Here is a 21,261-nt window from a genome sequence, read left to right as displayed (position 1 = left end):
CCCTTTTATAGAGGTTGTTTCTAGTTTATTTCGACTTACACATACAAAATTAGCAATCCCAGCCTCATTGAGACATATGCACACGCAGTATCTTGAAAAGTTGTTGCGAACCCCTACGTCTATGACTGAAGAAGATTCTGTACAGCAGACCATACCTCAGAAGAATGCTTCTAAGTCCTCGCCTTATAGAATAGTCATCTTTAACTCCCAAGCACTCCACCACCCGGCATCAAATATTTCGTCTTGGACTATTGGATACTGTTTTCTTTTTCTGAAAATTTCTGAAACTTGAGTATTTTCGATATTGAGGGCTATTTTTCATTAAATGTACCCTTCTTCTAGGTAATTGAGTGCATTAGTCTTCGTGCTACTAGATGTAGTCTTAGTCTTTTTATCGTATGACCGCTTCGCCAGTCTATGAGGTTAATAGTATTCCTCTGTTTCCTAAAGCTCGTTTCTCACACTAAATTAAAGAATAATCAAAATTAATGTTTAGTATTTTAGTTATTATTGATTGAATATTTATTTCCTTTATAATTGGTTGAAAATTAATTCACTGTAAGATAAATTAAGAACGATATAACATTGAACGAATCTTTGTTATATTAGAAATCCTCCTACTGACGCCTGTGGTTAACACCCAATAATGGCATTATCCAGAGTGAAACAGAAATCGCTTAGTGACATTGATCTGTTACCAGTGGTTGCCACCTTTACATATTAAACGACAAATATTTCCCCGCAAAATAAATTGCTTATCACAGACAAAAGTAGACAGAATCATTTCCAAACAGACTTTTTATAGCAAGAAAAGAAGATATAGGCGTGAATGTGATGCAAGTTAATAATAATACTGTAGGCCAACTATATAGGTATCTTTTTCTTATGGTGCCCTATCCAATTAGTGGATGTTGGTGACAATTCTGGCATACTCCTCTCGGTCTCGTGTGGCTCTAAAGAGTGCATGGGCATCGAGGTTTGTCCAATCCCTGTGTTTTTAAGCCATGAGTATTTCTTTCTTCCGATGCTCCATTTTCCTTCTATCTTCCCTTCCATAATAAGCTTTAAGAACTGGTACTTGGAATTTCGAAATATATGACCCATATAAGCAGTTTTTCTTCTTTTTATTATTGGTAGCAATCCTCGTTCTCTGCCTATTCGATTTAATACTTCGACATTTGTTGTGTGATCTGTCCAGAGAATTTAGTCTTCTAAATACCCACATTTCAAAGGCCTCCAATCGGTTCATCACATTGGCCTTTATGGTCCAGGTCTCTACACCATATAGCAGTATGGAGTAAATGTAACATTTTACAAAGCGATGTCTAAGCGTTAAGTTAAGGCTGCTGTTGCTTAGCAATGTTCTCATATTGGTAAATGCTGTTCTGGCTTGCTCAGTCCTGCTACGTATCTCTATGTCTGGATCTATAATCTTCAGTTATCCAACTACCGAGATATCTGAACTTAGGGACCTTTTGGATGTTCTTATTATTCAATCTTATATTTAATTGCACATTTCGTATTCTGCTAACCACCATTACCTTCGTCTTGTCTATATTAATCTTCAAGTCCAGTCGTCCTCCTTCAGTGTTTATTCTACCTATTAGTCGTTGTAGTGCTTCTTGGCTATTGTGACTGTATCATAAGCATAGCAAAGATTATTAATAGTCTGTCCGTTGATTTTGATTCCATCTTCAGTGTCACTTAGGGTTCTATCGAAAATCCTTTCAGAGTGACAGAGTTTCATTAAAAAGGAGGGGTGACAACACAACCCTGTCGTACACCTTATATAGGTATGCTGTATATTAAAGTTTAAAAAAATGGAACCAAAATATGGAAAAGAACTACAAAAAATCAAATAGTGGATGGTAGAGATGAGAAAGAAGATATATACAAAACAAAAGTAGTGAAAAAATTTAACTCGAACTCGAGAATAAAAGTTCTAATTCAACTTGTTAGGAATAGAAATTGTTATAGAGATTAACTAGTATTGTTAGAGGAATAATCTCGGGAAAGAAGTTTGAGAATAAAGAGACCTAGTGGTGATCAAACAAAGTACAGGTAGTAACGCTTCTTGCAGGCGCTTTAAGTAAAATTACTCTCCCTGTCGAAGCGGTTACTTATATAGAGGCTCTTGTTGCGCTTCTTTTAATCGGTTCTTGGCAGTATTTCTTGTGAGTGGCCCTGTATGTGTACAGGTAGGAGGGGTTGTACTCGTCGTAATATCGTTTTTCGTGTTATTAGAAGCCTTTAAGCATCATCTCTTTTGTTTAGACAGTTGGGATTTTTTTCTTTTTCTATTGATTCTCTGATTTCACGTTTTCTTTTAACTTTAATGTTAGCTAGCATCTTTGTATGGTTCAGGTATATTGTACGTCCTGTATTTGAGACATGTTGTGCAAGGGATGACGTGTTATCTCTCCTTTTGATGGCATTTCGATGTTCTTCTCTTCTGACATGGATTCTTCGATTGGTCTATCCGATATACGATTTGTCACAGTCACCATATGGAATTTCGTTTACTCGTTGATTTTCTAACGATATTTTTGCTTTTGTGGATGGTAACATAGTTGAAATTTTTTTATCAGTAGATATTAAATATCGTTGCTGTTTCTATTTTGTATTTTCTTAGAACTCTCCCTAATTTCTCTGTTGTCCACATTACATATGGTAAAATGGTGTTTGCAATAGGTTTTTCGTCTTCTGTTTGTTTTTTCTGATTTTTTCTTTGAGCATTCTAGTCAGTCTTTCGAATCTTGTAATCAGCTATGTAGGGTGTATGTCAGGGTCTTGTAATTAAGGATATTAAGATCAAGGTGGCAATCCCAGGCATATAAGAACATCTCCATGCAATTCCCCACCGCTATAGTTAACCTTTCTGTATCATTTTCCAAAACTATTTAGTCATAATATTTTTATATTAAAGTTAGCCAATAACTTGTCCTATTTTTGATCCGTATAAATATAACTGATTTATCTCTATCTCCAATCGCTACTCGCAAAAACAAAATGTTATACCTTAAAGATAAACGAGTATTTGATACCGAGACGTCTTATTCATAAATTGCTAACCCATGTAGTTTTCGTCGAAGAACTTTTTTGAATGTTTGCCAACTTGATAAACACTTTCAAGGAGAGCAAAAATATGTTTCCTTCCAAAAGTCGCAAACATCATCACAGGACTCCAACACACGTGTTAAATAAAGTAGTAAGTACGCTAACAACAAACAAACATCGACACCATTATATATCGTTTTACAGAAATCAAACGCCGTGTGAAAATATGGGCCAAAATTGAAAGGGGTCGTTTGATTTATGTTTCTTTTCCTTTGTAATTCTTATTTTCTCGTTGACGATCGTTGTGTGCATGTAGGAAAACATTTTAAAGCACACTTTGTCGCGTTTAGTTCCAACTCACTGTGTTAAACGACTCTTTGTTAAGAAATATGGATACAGAATATAAAATTTTTGTTTTTATTGGAGTATCTATTTTGGTTAAAGGAACACTTATAAACAAAAGAACAAATTATGAAATAATCAATGTATTAGCAGTGAATATCAAATTCTATAGTTTATTTTTATGAACGAGAGAGTAATTAGCATAATTTTAACTGGTAGCTCCGACCACTCCATGGGCGTGCTCAAAATTAATTGAAAAATTACTTTGAATAATTGTAAAAAATAAATGAATTATTTCAGTGTTATAAAGTGTTATGTGTATGTAAACAAAAGTGACCTCTTTTATCATACACTATATTAGAACTGACTGGCCTACATTAAAAAGGGTTTTAAAAAATTCACATTTTTTTTAATTTTTAAAAATTACAAAAGAGAAAAAGAGTTTTTAAAACCGTCTAAGGTATGTTAAATAGATGAATAAAAATATTAATATAAAACTTACAGCTACTTGTTACAAATCCAAATCAGATTCAGAAGATGAACTTTCAGAACCAAGATTTATAATAACTGGCTCGATCATTTTATCAGTAATATTGTCCAGCTTCCACATTTTTTCCTCTTCTTTAATAGTGTGATTTACTGCCTTTTCCCAGTTTTCAGGTTTTACATTATTTACAGCCTCCAAAAACAACTGTTTAACATCATGAATTTTAAAAGTGGTATTTTTTCTTGAAACTTCACTCTTTATCTGTGCCCATACCAGTTCAATCGGGTTTAATTCACAATGATATGGTGGGGATCTAAGTACTGTCATTCCACGATTTTTGGCAATTTCATCAATTTCGTATTTTTTAAATTTTTCTTTATGAAGGGCACACAACGAATAAAGTTCCTTTCTTATAGATCCGGGATGGTACGTAATATTTTTTGAACTCAGCCAATTCTGCAAGTCTTTTTTTAACCACTTGGTTGTGGGCAGTCCTTCTATAAGTCTGGAGTGATAACTTGCATTATCCATTACTATTACACAGTTCTTAGGAAGAAGATCTATCATTTGTTCGAACCATTCTTGAAAGACATCAGCGTTCATGTCTTCATGGTAGTCACCGGTACGAGTTGATTCAAAAGTTAATAAACCACCTTCAACAAAACCGTCTGAACTGCCAATGTGTACTATTATCAGCCTGCGTCCCTTTCCTGATGGTGGGTTTAAACCAGTAGATAAGTTATTTACAAAAGCGTGCCTTTGACTTGTAACAGTTTCATCCTGCCAAAATTTATTTGGTGTATGACCCTCGTTGATCCATGTTTCATCAAGATAAAATATTTTTCTTTTTTGGTTTCTCATTTCCTTCATGGTTCTTAGAAAATGTCTTCTCCATATGATAATATCGCTTCTTTCTAATAAAATAGACTTTCTGGGATTCTTTTTCCAGCGGAAGCCTATTTCTTTTAAAAGTTTCCATAACGTACTTCGACTCATTTCTGGGTAATCCTTATCATCTCGAACTGAGACAAGAACTTTATCCAAGGTTAGAAATTGTTGTCTAAAGAAGAATTCATGCACTTTTCGTCGAAGTCCTTCTTTAAAATGATATTCTATTTGAAATTTTGGTTTCCCTGGAGCATTACGTGGCATTTGAAAACTACCACATTTCTCTTCTTTAATAACTCTGTAAATCGTAGATTTCCCAACACCAAGTGTACTGCTAACTAACTCAACGGTCTCATCAACACTTTCACATAAACGTTTGTCTGTAAATGATTTAAAACAATTAAATATTAATGTTTTTTCATTAACTGTTAGAGGACCAATTTTTCGGCACTTTCAAATTTTCCATAACACTAGTATACACAATAAACTGCACCTTGCAACTGAAGTACCTACTTTTAGTGAACTGTTAAGAATTTTGAATACGCCACTTGGACCTTCCTATATACAAAATGGAAAAACCCACTATCACATTTTCTGTGGAATAAGTTTAGAAGGTAATTATCTAGTCAATTACTGTCGTAGATTCCTGGAATTAAAGAATTAAATGTTTGATTGTTGAAACCCTTACTTCGTGGAATGCACTCATTTCAGATAAAATAAAACGTTTTATTTTATCTAAAGAATTAAACTTTATTTTGCAAATAGGTAGGTACTTATTAAACTTTTATTGGTTATATATAACCAATAAAATAAACATCTTACATTTCTTGCAAATTCATTAGTACCTGTTAACCTCCATCACTCCGACACTGGCAACCTTATTTAGGGATTAGTAACCCTCACAACTATTGTATTCTATTCTGCTCCAACCTTTATACCTGGTGGTCATACTCAATTCAAAATTGTTTTCCTATATACTTCTGTAAACTTGTTGACAAATATCTGTTTTTCATTGAGTCACCCGTATCAACAGTTTAGGGATTTGCATACATAATTTATTGTTTTATTACTCTCTCATACATAAAAATACACTATACAAGCGGAATATCACGTTAATGGTAATATATTATACCCCATCAGAGGATGAATCAATCGCTAGTAAAGAGCCCTTTTTTGAAATTTATCCATTCTGAGTAGTCACCTAATTCTAAGTACTTTTCAGGGCCATCTCTTTTTGTCTGTATGTCCATTTTTTTCCCATGAGTTAAGACGAAATTCTGTCAAGCACGGTAGTGTTGCCGTGCCATGACAAGGTATAATTTCCAGAATTCGTCAGCTCTCTAGTCTAGGGCATCGCTTTTTCGGTGTTCTAATCCAATCGAATATAATTTAAGAAATTACAAGTTGCACAAATGAATGTCAAAAAATAAATATTCGCTACACAATTTTTAAAATATACTTATTTAGCAGCTGATAATTTGTAAAGGTTTTTAAAAATATTTCCTATTCAAGATTACAATTCCAACAATTACAACATATTAATGGCCACTTTTTTTTTCAGAGGGCGCAAATGGTGACGGTATGGCTATCATCACATCTCTACGATCATTCGACAGAGAACAACAGAAAGAATACTACATTCCAATTGTTATTAAAGATCATGGTAACCCTGCGATGACCGGCACTAGTACATTAACTGTAGTGATTGGCGATGTCAACGACAACAAGATGCAACCAGGCTCCAAAGAAATATTTGTATATAACTATCAAGGTCAAGCACCCGAAACAGAGATTGGACGAGTTTATGTGTACGATTTAGACGACTGGGATCTGCCAGATAAAAAGTTCTACTGGGAAGGCCCAGAACATCCTCGATTTAAGCTAAATGAAGATACTGGTATGATTTCCATGAAGTCTGGAACTCGAGATGGCATATACTACTTACGATTCAAAGTTTACGATCGTAAGCATACGCAAACTGATGTAGCAGCCAATGTAACGGTCACTGTTAAAGAAATTCCTCATGAAGCAGTAGTGAACTCTGGATCTGTTCGAATAGCAGATATAACAGACGAAGAATTTATCAGAATATGGGATTATCACTCTCAAAGTTTATCAAAAAGTATGGCTGAAAAGTTTAGAGATAAAATAGCTGATCTTTTGAACATAAACCGAGAAAACGTCGATGTATTCAGCGTTCAATTACGACGCAAACACCCTCCAGTGACCGACGTAAGATTCTCAGCTCATGGCTCACCTTATTATAAACCAGTTAGACTTAATGGCATAGTCTTAATGCATAGAGAAGAAATTGAAAGAGCTGTTGGTATTAACATAACCATGGTTGGAATCGACGAGTGTTTGTATGAAAATCAGATGTGTGAAGGATCTTGTACCAACACTTTAGACATAAGTGCCTTACCGTACATGGTGAATGCTAATAAAACTGCTTTAGTAGGGGTTAGAGTTGACGTTTTAGCTGAATGTACCTGTGGCGCCAGAAACTTCAGTAAAGAAGAAAATTGCCGAAATACTCCTTGTTATAATGGTGGAAGATGTATCGAAACCCGTTATTCATTATCTTGTTCTTGTCCAGCGGGATATAATGGACCAAGGTGTCAACAAACTTCAAGAAGTTTTCGAGGTAATGGTTGGGCATGGTATCCAGCTCTGGAAATGTGCGACAAATCACATCTTCACTTTGAGTTTATTACCCGCAAACCAGATGGATTACTGCTTTATAACGGCCCAATTGTACCACCTGAAAAGGACGAAATCATGGTATCAGATTATATAGCTGTTGAACTTGAAAGAGGTTATCCCCGTTTACTTCTAGACTTTGGATCTGGAACGCTAGAACTTAGAGTCAAAACCAAAAAGACGTTAGATGATGGAGAGTGGCATAGATTGGACGTATTCTGGGATACTGAAAACGTAAGAATGGTTGTTGACTATTGTAAGTCAGCTGATATTGCCGAAATGGAAGATGGAACTCCACCGGAGTTCGACGACAGTAGCTGTCAAGCTCAAGGTACAATTCCTCCATTTAATGAGTATCTAAACGTCAATGCACCTCTACAGCTTGGAGGTTTATATGTTGAACAGTTCGATCCGACACACTATCACTGGCAATATATGCCTGTAGGCAAATCCTTCGACGGTTGCATTCGAAACCTCTTCCACAACTCCAAATTATACGATCTGGCACATCCTGGTCTTTCTAGACATAGTGTACCTGGTTGTCCCCAAACGGAAGAAGTGTGTGGAAGATCAGAAACTACAGCTAGATGTTGGGAGCATGGTACATGTGTCGGAAGCTTTAACGAAGCTAAATGTCACTGTCATCCAGGATTTACTGGACCATCATGTACTTCAAAAACAACGCCAACTTCTTTCAAACCTCAGTCATACGTTAAGTACGCTCTTAGTTTTGAACCAGATCGTTTTTCAACGCAAATGCAACTGAGGTTTAGAACAAGAGAAGAACACGGTGAGCTATTCAGAATATCCGATCAGCACAATCGTGAATATGCAATACTAGAAATAAAAGATGCAAGACTCTACTTCAGATATAACTTAAACTCTCTCAGAACCGAAGAACGAGATATTTGGCTTAGTGCTGTTCCAGTTGATGATGGTCAGTGGCACGTGGCAAGAGTAAGCAGATATGGTTCAGCTGCTACGTTAGAACTGGATGGTGGAGAAGGAAGACGATATAACGAAACATTCAACTTCATTGGTCACCAGTGGTTACTAGTGGATAAACAGGAGGGAGTGTATGCTGGAGGAAAAGCAGAATACACTGGCGTCCGGACTTTCGAAGTTTATGCCGATTATCAGAAAGGTACGTTTTGTTATACTTTAGTTATAATATAACGAATTCTTAAATTAAAGAAGTGCATGTTTGTGAAAAGTAAATATGATTTACTTTTGTGATATTTTGTGTCTAGTCAAATATTTATTCTTGCGAATTTCATCTCTGTCGGTTTCTTTTTCTCTTTATAGTATTTTTTATTTTGTTTAATTTTAACCGTAATATTTACTTTTTTCGGTAGTGTTTCACCATTCATTTACAAAAGTGTATTTTGCTAAATATAAAGAAAGTTTAGGAAAAATATATTTTAGACGTTACATCAATCAACATCCATCTTTTAACTACATCATAGTCGGCTTTTTTTGATAGAAAAAGTAATTTTCAAGGAACAGACTAGTATATATAATGAAAACGGTATATTATATGAGATCCAGAAATTAATTTCTCGGAAATAAATACCGGAAAGGGAGAAGCAATTTGGGGAGATTGACAGTCAGAGTGGAATAGTAGACACTAAGGATTTTATTTACTGTTAGAAATTTTGACTCGTTCCATCTCCATAGGTAATTTCGAGGCTTAATAATAATGATAAAAAATAAGACAACAGACTGTTTTTAATTGCCACAGTATATAGTTATATTATTTCCACAGTTACACGTTTTGCTGAAACACCAACTTCCTCGAAGGGATAATAATTTTAAACGAAACACTCCTCAATGCTAACAATTTGTATACCTATCTAGCGGACTATTTATGACTGTTTTTACTTTAACTAAATTCCCATAAGGCAATAAAGGAAACCTCCTAATATATGTAATTAAATCTTCTGTAATCCTGTAATCAATTACTTGCCACATAGTGAGTTGATTTTATTGTTGACCAAACTAGTTCTATGTTCCGTTATCCGTTTTTGAGAACTTCTTCCTGTTAGACCTATGTAGACTTTTGGGCATGCGGTACAAGTGATCTAGTACAATCCTAAAATTACATAATAATTTTATAAGCTTTTTATAAAGGAAAGAAAATTCCTTTCATAAATTCGTAAACGCTCAAAATGCCAGATGATTGTCAAATTATCGTTTAGAAAGATAGTCTTGGAGGGAACTGCGATGAGAGACGAGTACAGTTTAATTGTGGCGTACAAAGCTAATATAGTCAAGGAATTTACCGCAAGAGCTCATCCGTCAGAAAAATTGATGAGTTGTATGGTTTAGTTACTTTAAAATCTTCATTTGCACAATGACATTTTTAAAATAAATTTCACATTTAAAATAGTGTTTTTCCAGTGTTTTACAAAAAAATAGGATAATAAATTTTTTACGTACTTACATTATAGTACTAATGACTACTGTACTATGAATGGTACTTCGATATAAATTTTTATTGGGTAGATCTTTTACTTTCAAGGGCACGTTATATTATTTGACTTTTATAACGATGATTTCTAAATTGATACATATTTTTGTTATCCAGGATGTTTGGATGACATTCGTTTGGAAGGCAAACACCTTCCTCTTCCGCCAGCTATGAACGGAACACAGTGGGGGCAGGCGACTATGGCCAGGAATTTAGAAAAGGATTGCCCATCTAACAAACCCTGTGCGAATGTCATCTGTCCTGATCCGTTCGAGTGTGTTGATCTCTGGAATGATTACGAATGCACGTGAGTACCTCTTCAAAAAACTATAACTGGTTCTATTTTAAAATGTTTTAAATTAAAAATTAATGCATTGGTAATAAAAAAATGTCTTTAGGGAACTGATTTATATTTTTTTCATATTTATCTGCCATCTTAGATTCCTAATAATGTCAATTATTGACTTAATAATTGGAATTATTAATTTCTTTTTACAAAACTTCAAGGATATGGGCGAAAATGATGTGTCTAAATATCTTCAATAAATAGAATGAGAAAATCACTAATTACAAATTCTCCTGATGTAAATAAGAAGACAATGAAGAATGGAAAGTATCCCTATTACCTATTGTCCCCTTTACCGCTGGTGGCTTTTAAAAGAACCTTTTAGAGAAAAAAAACAGCTGGATCTTACTGAAAATCTCTATAAGACCATGCAAAATAAAATACGTACTGCTCACGATGTACGAGTGCGTAAGAAAACTTTTGGGGGATACTCCACCATATCAGCTCATGTAAGGCTCGATAACGTGGAAAGAGTACTTCATCTATAATTCTTCTGTCTTTTGCCATTAACGAAACATCATCGGCAAATCTCAGGTGATCCAGATTTTCGCCGTCTATCGTCACTCCTTTACTTCCCCATTCTAAAGTTCGTACATATCTTCTAGAGCTAAAGTAAATAGCTTGGGTGAGATAGAATCTCCTAGTATAAACCCTCACTGGAGTGTTATTTTTTCTGTTTTTTCTTTTATTTTTACTTGTGATATTGCATTTTCATAGATATACTTAATGATTTTTGTATATCGGTCATCAATTCTATTGTTGCAGATGGTCCAAATTTCTATAGAGTTAAATGCCTTCTCGTAGTCTACCATGATATCCTTTTCCAAATCATTTAGATCAAAATCGAAATCTGGTGTAAGACAAGGCTGTATTCTGACACCCGTAGTATTTAATATATATAGAGCATACACTATGAGAAAAGTATTGTAAGGATGGAGAGGCTGAAAAACGTTAGGTGGCAAAAGAGTCATAGACGATCTGCACATGCGGACAATATTCTAATATTAGTCTGCTTACAAGAAGAACTAGTCCAAATGATGAACAGGGTTTGCTATCAGTTTCATGTTGGTTAATTCAATGTTGTTAACAAAATATAAACCAAAAGTGCATTAATTTTTGATATAATTATATTTAATTGAACCCCTTTAACTATTTTATTTGTTTTTGGTACATAACTATACCTCTTTTTTTATTTATTTCATCTGTATTTTACTTTAAACACTTTTTAAACAGCAAACCGAATAGTTTAGTACCAACACAACGTGAGTTTCATTTTGCGAAGGCACTGATTTATTTTGTTTGTATTATTTTGTTGAGTTTTCCGCGAAGCAGTTTTTGGTAGTTTTTTGGTTTTTGATGTGTATCTAACAAAACGTAGTTTACTAACAATACACAAACTTAATTGATAAGAAATATTCAAATATTACAAGTTTTACTTCATAAATTTTTGGTATAAACAAGATCATATACTGCGTCATAAAGAAAATGTATTCGCCATTAAAACATAAAAATATATTCTTCCATAGGCTCTACATAGCTTTAGTCACATATACGGTAAATTTCTTGGTGTACTCGTTGACACAGTTGAATTATGCGTTGTTTTCTTGAATTATAGTGAATTCTGATATCCGCTCGGAAACTTATATCTGCTCATTTGTTCCAGTTTGTTAACCGTCAGGTCTGCTTTAGCCTGATATGTTTTAGTATTAATATCGCGTACATGTACTATTGTCATCTTGAATACTTTTGTGACGTTGCTTACTGGCCTATTCTGCCCATTTTTAGAGCATTTTTGCTTACAGTAGCTCTTGAAGTCACTTTTTATTTTCCTTGAATACTTGAATACTTTGATGTCTCTGTATAACCTGGTATGCTCGTTAGGACTCCTGGGTTCTTAAGCAACGCTATATTGCGGGAGTTTTTTGATATTCTCTCGAGTTTTTTTTATCCTTGATTTTACCCATTCTACCCCTCTGGTTTCGTAAGGATTTTCTTTACTTTACGCTCCAGCAAATATTTTTCCTGTTGCTGAATCTTGTTTTTTATATTTGGAGTGCGCGACCAGAATCGCCCCTCTGCTCGTTTCTGTTGTTTCTATATCTAGACTTAGAAGAGAGTTACTCATTTCTGAGTCCTCCTCGGAGGTCAGATACGACAGAACAGAGCTCGTCAGCACTATTGTATCCTCTTCAAACGATGGTGTTACTCCTCGTGCAATAGTAGCAGCACAAATATCACCATATAATGAGTAAATTATAATGCAGCTGTCTGTGATTTGCCCACTGAGTATGGTGTACTTGTTCCTATGCAAGTGTGTGTACCTTCTTCAGATCTGTATAGGACATATCCTATTAGCCACTGGAGCACGCTGTGTCGGAGTTTATAGCTTCCCCATAAACCTCCTACCAACTACCAATGCTTATATCTGGAAAATCGCATCTATCATTTTTGTGACTTTTTATCTGCAGATACTACCCGTGTATCCTCAGCGTTGTTTGACAAGCATTTAATAAAAGAGTTTGGACATATTGTGGCAGCATTCGCGGCTACTACAATATTTTTTCGTATAGCCAAGTTTTCATTTAGTCATAGTTTCCATTGGTGATATTACTCATTTTCTCGATATTTTTCTGTTTCATGACTTAAATGTGAATGTTATATTATGCTTGTAATCGATGCTTTGTAAAGTTTTCTACATCTATGGTAGGCATAGTACCTATAATTACATAAGACATATACATATCCAAAACTAGAATAATTTTAGAGTTTCAGAGTTTGTATCATAGGTGTAGTTCAGAAAAAAATTAAGTGAGGTATTTAAGTTTTATACAAACAATAGCTGAATCAAGTTTATAAAAACGCTTACCAATATTTCTTACCAGGGTTTTAATCGCGTTATTCACATGCGGTGGTTTCTCGTATGAGTTTTAATTGTCTTTAGTAGATTAGCGGTGTTTCTATTTTGTCTGCCTTTTAGGGGAATCAAATTAAGAGAGATCTTAAAAGCATACAGGCCCCAAAATCAGAGAGAGAGGGAGAAAGAGAGAGAGAGAGAAAGAGAGAGACAGAAAACACGTCCGTTGTGTATGGCAACTAACTTAAGAGAACTCGAAAGACACGTTTTTTGTCTACGGGAGCCAAAATCAGAAAGATTTTGTTTGTATTATCTAAGAAATGTCTGTACTTGGGTGGGATAAAAATAGATAGTAATATAGAATTGTTTTTAGCATGTGAAAAATCGAATATATGGTTCTCTAGAATATCCGTTGGATCATCTGGCCTAATTTATACCAAATTATTTGCATTTGAATAGTCTTGGTTAATATAAATATAATATTTATTACAATATAAATAGAAATAAGTAAAAACTTGTAATATTAGGATATGTTTTGAACTATATAATATTACTTCTGCAAATATTACAATTCTTATAATATGTCGGATTATTTTTTTTACGGTCAATTAAAAAGGATTTACTGTGGAAATATCGTCGGCTTTATGTAAATATTCATTTAAAATAGATTATGAAAGAAACACTTTGCTGGTTACATTAATTAATATTGTTAGCAAGTAAAAAATGTTTACAAGGAATTGTTAATATAATAAACGCTTCAGAAATTATTTTAATTAAAAATCAGGAGGATCCTAACTTAAAACAAAATAAAAATTCAATCACCAGCTCCAATAAACCAATCTAGAAGTCGCTGTAGATTGTTTCTGCATGTTTTAAATAGTCAATGAAAATAGTTCCTTGTCGGTTCCAAAATTTAGAGGCCATAACCTTTCCAACGATTTGTTGCGTCTTTGGTCTACTTTGGACGGCTTTCTCCAGGGGCTTTCCAGGGGCTTTCTATTGTGACGTGCCGATGCAAAAACTCGGACTAAGTTTGATTAAACTCGTCCAAACATCACCGAGACTCATCAATTCGTTGTTTTTTTTTGCTTTGGTATGAGAAAACGCGGCACCCATTTGAAGAACAGTATTACCATAACCAAATGTTTGTGTATAATAGTTAAAACGCTACTGTTTGATAACTTTAGGGTGTAGGCTAGCTCTTGCAATTTCACTTTTCGGTTTTCCATAATAATTTTCATCGTTTTTTCCATGTTTTCCAGAACGACTTCCTTGTTTCAGTTCGTTAGCGTCCAGCACCATTGGTGTTGGTATGACCACGTTTTAATTCAAAATACTATCGTTTAATGGCTGTACATGATGAAGCAGGGTCCATGTAACCCTTTTTGAGCTTTTTTCCATCAAATAACAGTGATAAATCAACTGCATCATCTGCATATATATATATATATATATATATATATATATATATATATATATATATATATATATATATATATATATATATATATATATATATATATATATATATATATATATATATATATATATATATATATATATATATATATATATCAATTTTTGCAGAATTGGTGTTTATATTGCCACCTATATTAGCTTTTTGGATGATCACTTCCATAATCAGGTTGATAGTGAGTTTCTCCGTCTCTGCCTTAGCTATAATATGCATTTAGTTTTGACCAATTGCAAATAAATTTATCAGTTCTACGTCTACTCCAACTGTGGCTTTTGATCCATGCAGCGTTTTTTTTTTATTATGCGGATGTATTTGTCATGCTCACCCAGTACCTGAAGGACTTCAGTCATTTTATTTGTTTTCACACCATCAATGTATATATATATATATATATATATATATATATATATATATATATATATATACGTAGTTCAATATCATATTCGTCACCTTTGTTAATTCTTCTCCACAGATTATTCATTTTTTTTAAATTCGACTGTAAATAAAAATTGTGGTATTTTTGAAATGTTGTTCCATTGTTCAACATTGCCTCTGTGTTATTCATTCTCATTGTCTGAGTTTAGATTTGTCTGAAGATGTTCCATCTATATACTTTTGTTTTGAAAATTTTTGTTTCTTTGTGCTTCATTTTCTTTGCATAAGGTCAACCATATTTTGAATGTCTATGTGATTTCTTTTATTTTTTTGTAAAATATTTTACTTTTGTGTATGTTATTATGTTGCAGGACTTCTTATACTTACGTTTTTTCCTGGCCTCCCTTTTCTTCCTTCTGCATATCCTATTCGCCTTTATTCTTTTTTAATTGCAAAAAATTTTTTCATCAACTGCTTTCCCACAATCGTCTTCATGGTATTCTACGTTCCTTTCTGTTTTAAGATCCTTGTACAGCTTCCTTTGTTATCATTTTCATTTGTTTCCATTCATCTTCTGCAGTTTACATCTCTTTGTGTTAGTTGAGTTTCTCTCCGGAGTATTTAGGTCTTTTTGTTTTTTTTTTGCTGTGTTCTTGAACATATCTTCATTTCTTTTTTCCTATTATTTATTTGCACCGCAAGACATTCTGACATTGATTATGCCTGTTTCTCATTATTTTGAGTTGGAAGCGTAGTCAATTAGATTGATTCCTGGTATTTTTACTTCCTTTATGAATTTCTTCTCTGAAAGCCAGTGTTGGCAACAACATAATTACTTTGTATCTACTCTTAATCCATGTTTCTTATCTCATTATGTAAACTGTACTTTCCAAATATGCGTACAAGAACTTGTTCTTTACCCAATTTAGCATTGAAGAGTCTTAATCCTAAGATTTTCTAGGATGTAAGACTGTCAACAAGTCTTCCAAATCATTTTGAGGACGACCTTCCCTACAAATATGGCAGCTTATTGACGTAGCCATTTAATCGAAATTGAGCTTCAACTCTAAGTGAAATTTACTAATGAAAATCGAGATTTACAACAATCTCATTTTAGGTCCATTCCCAGAATCTAAGCCTTGCTTGGTGGTAGTACCGAGCAAGTAACGATCTAAATCTTTTCTCGACATCTTCCATAAAGTGGATGAATGCAACTCCAATTCATCATCAAGCTGTTTGCTTTGCAAGTTGTAGAAGTCACAGTGGTAAAAATTTAAATTCACTTTCGCCAGGTAGGAAATCGTATGATTTCTGTTGTTGTTATTAGATGGCGTTGTTACGTCTGTAAATAGTTATTTCGATAATTATTGGCCTACGACGGGATTGATTTTGTTTCGATTCAGAGCAGTGGCATATACCGCTCTGATGAGACCTAAAGAGGTCGAAATACGTATAAGCGGCGTGCCGCTGCCCTGTATCGAAACAAAAATCTAATACCGTCATTATGTGCAACTCCAATTCTTTTGCAAAATGACGGATAGACTCATTCTGTTCTGCCTTGACGCCACACTGACTTCACTTGCAGCTGCTCTAACTTCTTTTGTATATACTTCACGGCGTCTTTATGAATTCGTTTTATCCTTTAGGTTTAGAGCCAATGTGCTTCGAAAAGTTTCCATCTTTAATCGAATTAATTGCTGTGATGGATGATTATGTCCACCATACTTTTCAAAATTGCAATTTTGCACAATTTTACACAATTTAAAAGCGTTATTCAAGAGTTGTTCTATCAATTAAACTAAATTTAAATCACGTGACAGCTGTCAAAATGGCTACCATTAAAAAATATTGCCAACCTAAATTTCTACACCTCTAAAAAAATACAAGTCACAATTTATTTATTTTATATTATTCTTAATATCCTAACACAAACAACTATCATCTATTTTAAAATATGTTAAAGAAAAACTGATATTCTCACAGTAAATACCTTTTAAAATTGTTTTGTTATAAAACTCAAAGGAAAGGTACAATAACGTGTAAAAACAAAATTTCAAATTACTCGATCTCGCCACTCAAATTTAGAACGTATTTTATAAATGATTTCTTAAAAATATAAGTTTTAAGGTATAAGTATTTTGGCTATATCTCTCATTTTAAAATTGATCAATTGATCTAGTTGTGGCGAGGGACGCGTAATGTCGTCGGACGGCAAAGACTGCACGGATAAGGACGAATGCCTCGATTTACCTTGTTTGAATGGCGGTACTTGCATCAATCTGGAACCGAGGTTCCGGTACCGTTGTAATTGTCCGGACGGATTCTGGGGCGAGAATTGCGAATTGATCCAAGAAGGTCAAACTCTTAAACTCAGCATGGGAGCGCTGGCGGCGATCTTGGTCTGCCTGCTCATCATATTAAGTGAGCGACGTTTGCGCTCTATGCAATAACTAACAAATGAATGGTATTTGAGTTTTTTTTTATATTGACACTTTTTACTGTGTTGGACGAATATTCTTATAAATGTACATAATATATGAGTAAAAAATTAGCCGTTTGGTTCAATTTTTTTTATATGTTTCATAAATAATTCTAATATTCTCTTTACTGATATAGATATATATTCTCTGGATTTTATTCAAAGCTTAATTTTTGCAGTATTTGATATTGAGTACATTTAGCTAATAGTATTTGCTTATATTTCAATTGTGCCTATTTCTTCAATTTTGTGAACAAAAAGAAGTCGCACGCGGCCAAATCTGGAGAATATGGTGGATGAAGGGCGGTGATACGAGCCGGTGCGTTGTCATGGTAGAAGAGCACTTTTTTCTTCGCCAAATGAGATCGGTTTTTCTGCAATTCGGCGTTGAATTGGCCCAATATTTCGACGAGCTCTGTGATCGTTTTACCCTTTTCCAGGTAGTGAATATAGATCACCCCTTGTGAATCCCAGAAAATTGTGAAAATCACCTTTCTAGCCGATAGGACAGTTCTTGCCTTCTTCGGAGCACTTTTGCCGGGTGCCGTCCACTGTTTTGACTGGTCCGGTGTGTACTGGTAAATATATGTTTCGTCGACGGTTACTAAACGACGTAGATACTCCTTCGCATTACGCTTAAATAGCATTAAACACTGCTCTGAAGTGTAGCCACGGTTGCTTTTGTTGTCCAGAGTGTGCAAACGAGGCATCCATTGCGCCAACAGGTTTCTTATGCCCAAACGCAGTCTTTTGAGATGCCTAACTATGTCAGTTACCTCACGCACCTATAGTCGGTGGTCTATCAATACGAAACCTTGGATTTTTGTTACGATATCCCCCGTGGTAGCCATTTTCAGAGAACCGAGGCGTGACTCATTAAAAACACAAGTGATATCACGTTAAAACTTATTACAATTACAATTTCAGAAGAAGAGGAGTCACCTTGCACAGCGTCTTTTATATTGCTCTTTTGTTGTTTTTCTAAAATCCGCGGACACACCCGCTTTCACACGTGATCGAAACAAAACTACGAAAACGATGTGGCTGAAATTTTGACATTAGCCGTTCTACTGGAATGTATTACACGATAGTAGATTTCTCTTGAGGTAGTCGCGCCATCTGGTGGTGAATCTAAGTACTTATCGGACCGCCAGATATACCCCAATATATGAACTTATGGAAAAATGTAATTGGGGAAGTCGACCTCTTATATGGATAAAGGCTGTACAGAGAGAATGATGAGGAATGAAGCTACTTTGTAATCAGACGTTAAGAAATGCATCAGACAACTGTAATGACAATAACCTATTTGTACAATTATGTTTAAAAGGGCACCTGCAACACTTCAGTATTTAACATGATAGAGAAATTGAAAAAATGAATAGGGAACATTTATTAAAATTTTACGTCATACTTTTTATATTCGTTTTATAGCTTTTGTAATTTAGTACACCAATTAAAATTATATTGTACAGACAAATAATCACATGCAATATTTACAATCAGAACGTTCGGAATACGTTTAATTTAATGTTACTGATTTTCCATATTTGTTTTCGAAAATGTCTATCATAGTATTTACAGACGATTACATATGTTTGTTTTGATTCAACATGATTAAAACAAAATGCAAGTTAACGATTTTAATACAAATACTTTTATTTATTTTATTCAATTGAATTTTCAACTAGTAATTTACAATAAACAATTAATGAAAGGATTGGATAATTGGACGGATGCGCGATTTACCATTGCCAATAAAATTGAATACGAAAAATACTAAGTGTGAAATATCTTTGGAAAGGTAATTTTATAGGGAATTTAACCTCTTATATTAACGCACCCTAGCGATAACAAAAATTGTTCAGTACTTCAAAGCTAAATTCAACAGTTTAATGCATAGAACATGGAGAATCCTAGAATGGAGACCACGAAAGGCGATAAGAAGCATGGAAAGACCTCAAAATAGATGGGATAGGTGATAAAAGAGCCGTGGCAAGCAAAAAGTGGATTAAATTTGGCGAATATGGAGAAAGGTGGAAGCAATTGGGAGAGACCTACATTCAGAAGTGCATGGAAAATGGTTGAAGAAAAAGAGTACAATTTTGTGGCCATAAATTATCAATGAATATGCTGTATAAGATCCGAATTATCTTTAATATTTGGTTATTGGATAAATAGTTTTAACCTTAACCTCAACCTAACCTCAATTGTGTTTTTGGTCCATTTTACCAGCTTATTTGACTGGGAACATGACATATAGACAACGTTACTGTAACGGATTCCTTTACAACCGAGTACCGCCATCATTTTCATTGAAATTAGGTTGCTCCTCGATAGCAAGAGCTTCTCTAATAATGTTTAACTTATAGAAACGGATTGGGCAGTAGTTCTAGAATTGTAGAAAGCAATTTTTGTGACCTGTATGGAGATGATGCTATTTTTTCATATAGATGTTCTGAAGCTATTTTCTCGTAGCATTTTAAAGTAATTACTATTTAAATAGGAATAGGCCACGATTAAAGGTTAAAGTTCGTTTTTTTTTACTTTGCCACAATTAAAGGTTAAAGTAAAAAAAAAACGAACTTTAACCTTTAATCGTGGCCTATTTCCATTTAAATAGTAATTATTTTCAAATAGAATTAAGAACTGAAATGGATTTTCCATATATTCTGTCCTATCTATGCAAGATCGGTAAGAATAGTCGATACTAGAAATTTAACAAACTCGGTATTGTTTGTTTGGAATGCTGTCTTTGACGGATCGGAAAAGAAAAGAAAGCTGTTGGTGAGGGATACATATTGTTTTCATTCTTGTTGATTTAAAAATGGTATCAAGTTTTTTCAGTGACACCTTTTATATTAGGAAGAAAAGAAAACGTGTCAGAATTTCTTATAAAACTATCTTTTGAATGATGTATTACGTGTAGTGCTTTACCTAGTTAAATGGTATTATTGGTAATGACAAAAGGGTAGATATGAGGGTATGACAATTGATGAAATAATAAAATTTGTTTGTTCCTTGTGAAATAAAAACAAACGTGTTTTTTAATTTTTTTTAACTGGTTCTTGAAGTTATTCAATCAGTTTCGTTTCGGCGCCGCATCGTGTATGCTGTTTTATGATTATTATTATTATTATCGACAACACTAAACACTCGATATTGAAGTAAAGAGAACAGTTTCATAGTAAGCTCAGGAATTTTAGAAACTATATCTTGATTTGAAATGCAGTCTGGGATTGAAATGTATTTTTATGTCTGATTTATGTATTTTCAGTAAAAAAAATAACTCAAATACCACCATTCGTTTCGCACTGATATGTACCTTAAATGTACCACATTTAGGCTAATTTGCACGTATTTTAGTTTTAAACATGTTTGCGTGATGTAAGTTCTATATGAAAAAGATTACAGTGTTAACAAAGTCTAAAACTTTTTGCGTTATGTACAATTTGTTACATCAAGTTGTTTATTTACATCATGCAAACATCCAAACTGCTTGTTAACGTTATAGCTAATGGCATCTTGTATGCGTCATTAAAAGTACACTCATATACAGGAAGTTTTTCAAAAAGTATTAAATTGACGTTTTGGTTAATTTTTATATACATATTTAAGAGTCAGTACTTAGAACAATCACTTTAAACTATAAATATACAAAAATTTCAACAAAAGTATCGTGTTGATCCTTAATATACTCTATAAATGTAACTGGCAACCTATATATCTATATAAGACATCAGCTAGCCTCAAAAAATCGATAAATGATATTCTTGTTGTAGTACC

The 21,261-nt window shown here is 33.9% G+C and overlaps 1 protein-coding gene across 4 annotated transcripts in view; it reads left to right on the top strand.

Moving 5' to 3' along the window:
• Window positions 1-21,261, top strand: part of LOC140432833 (neural-cadherin-like) — a 1,025,931-nt gene that overhangs the window by 987,905 nt on the left and 16,765 nt on the right. For 2 of the 4 annotated variants that reach the window (XM_072520961.1, XM_072520960.1), the window contains exons 8-10: window positions 6,336-8,618; window positions 10,062-10,251; window positions 17,176-17,417. In XM_072520961.1, coding sequence (XP_072377062.1) covers window positions 6,336-8,618; window positions 10,062-10,251; window positions 17,176-17,417 — 2,715 coding nt within the window. The remainder of the gene's footprint in view (window positions 1-6,335; window positions 8,619-10,061; window positions 10,252-17,175; window positions 17,418-21,261) is intronic. The other 2 variants (XM_072520963.1, XM_072520962.1) reach the window with 1 other exon arrangement.

Source organism: Diabrotica undecimpunctata, chromosome 1 (genome assembly GCF_040954645.1).
Source record: "Diabrotica undecimpunctata isolate CICGRU chromosome 1, icDiaUnde3, whole genome shotgun sequence".
NCBI classification, from domain to species: domain Eukaryota; kingdom Metazoa; phylum Arthropoda; class Insecta; order Coleoptera; family Chrysomelidae; genus Diabrotica; species Diabrotica undecimpunctata.
Note: the sequence above shows the minus strand (reverse complement) of the source record. Positions and strands in the feature narration are given on the sequence as shown.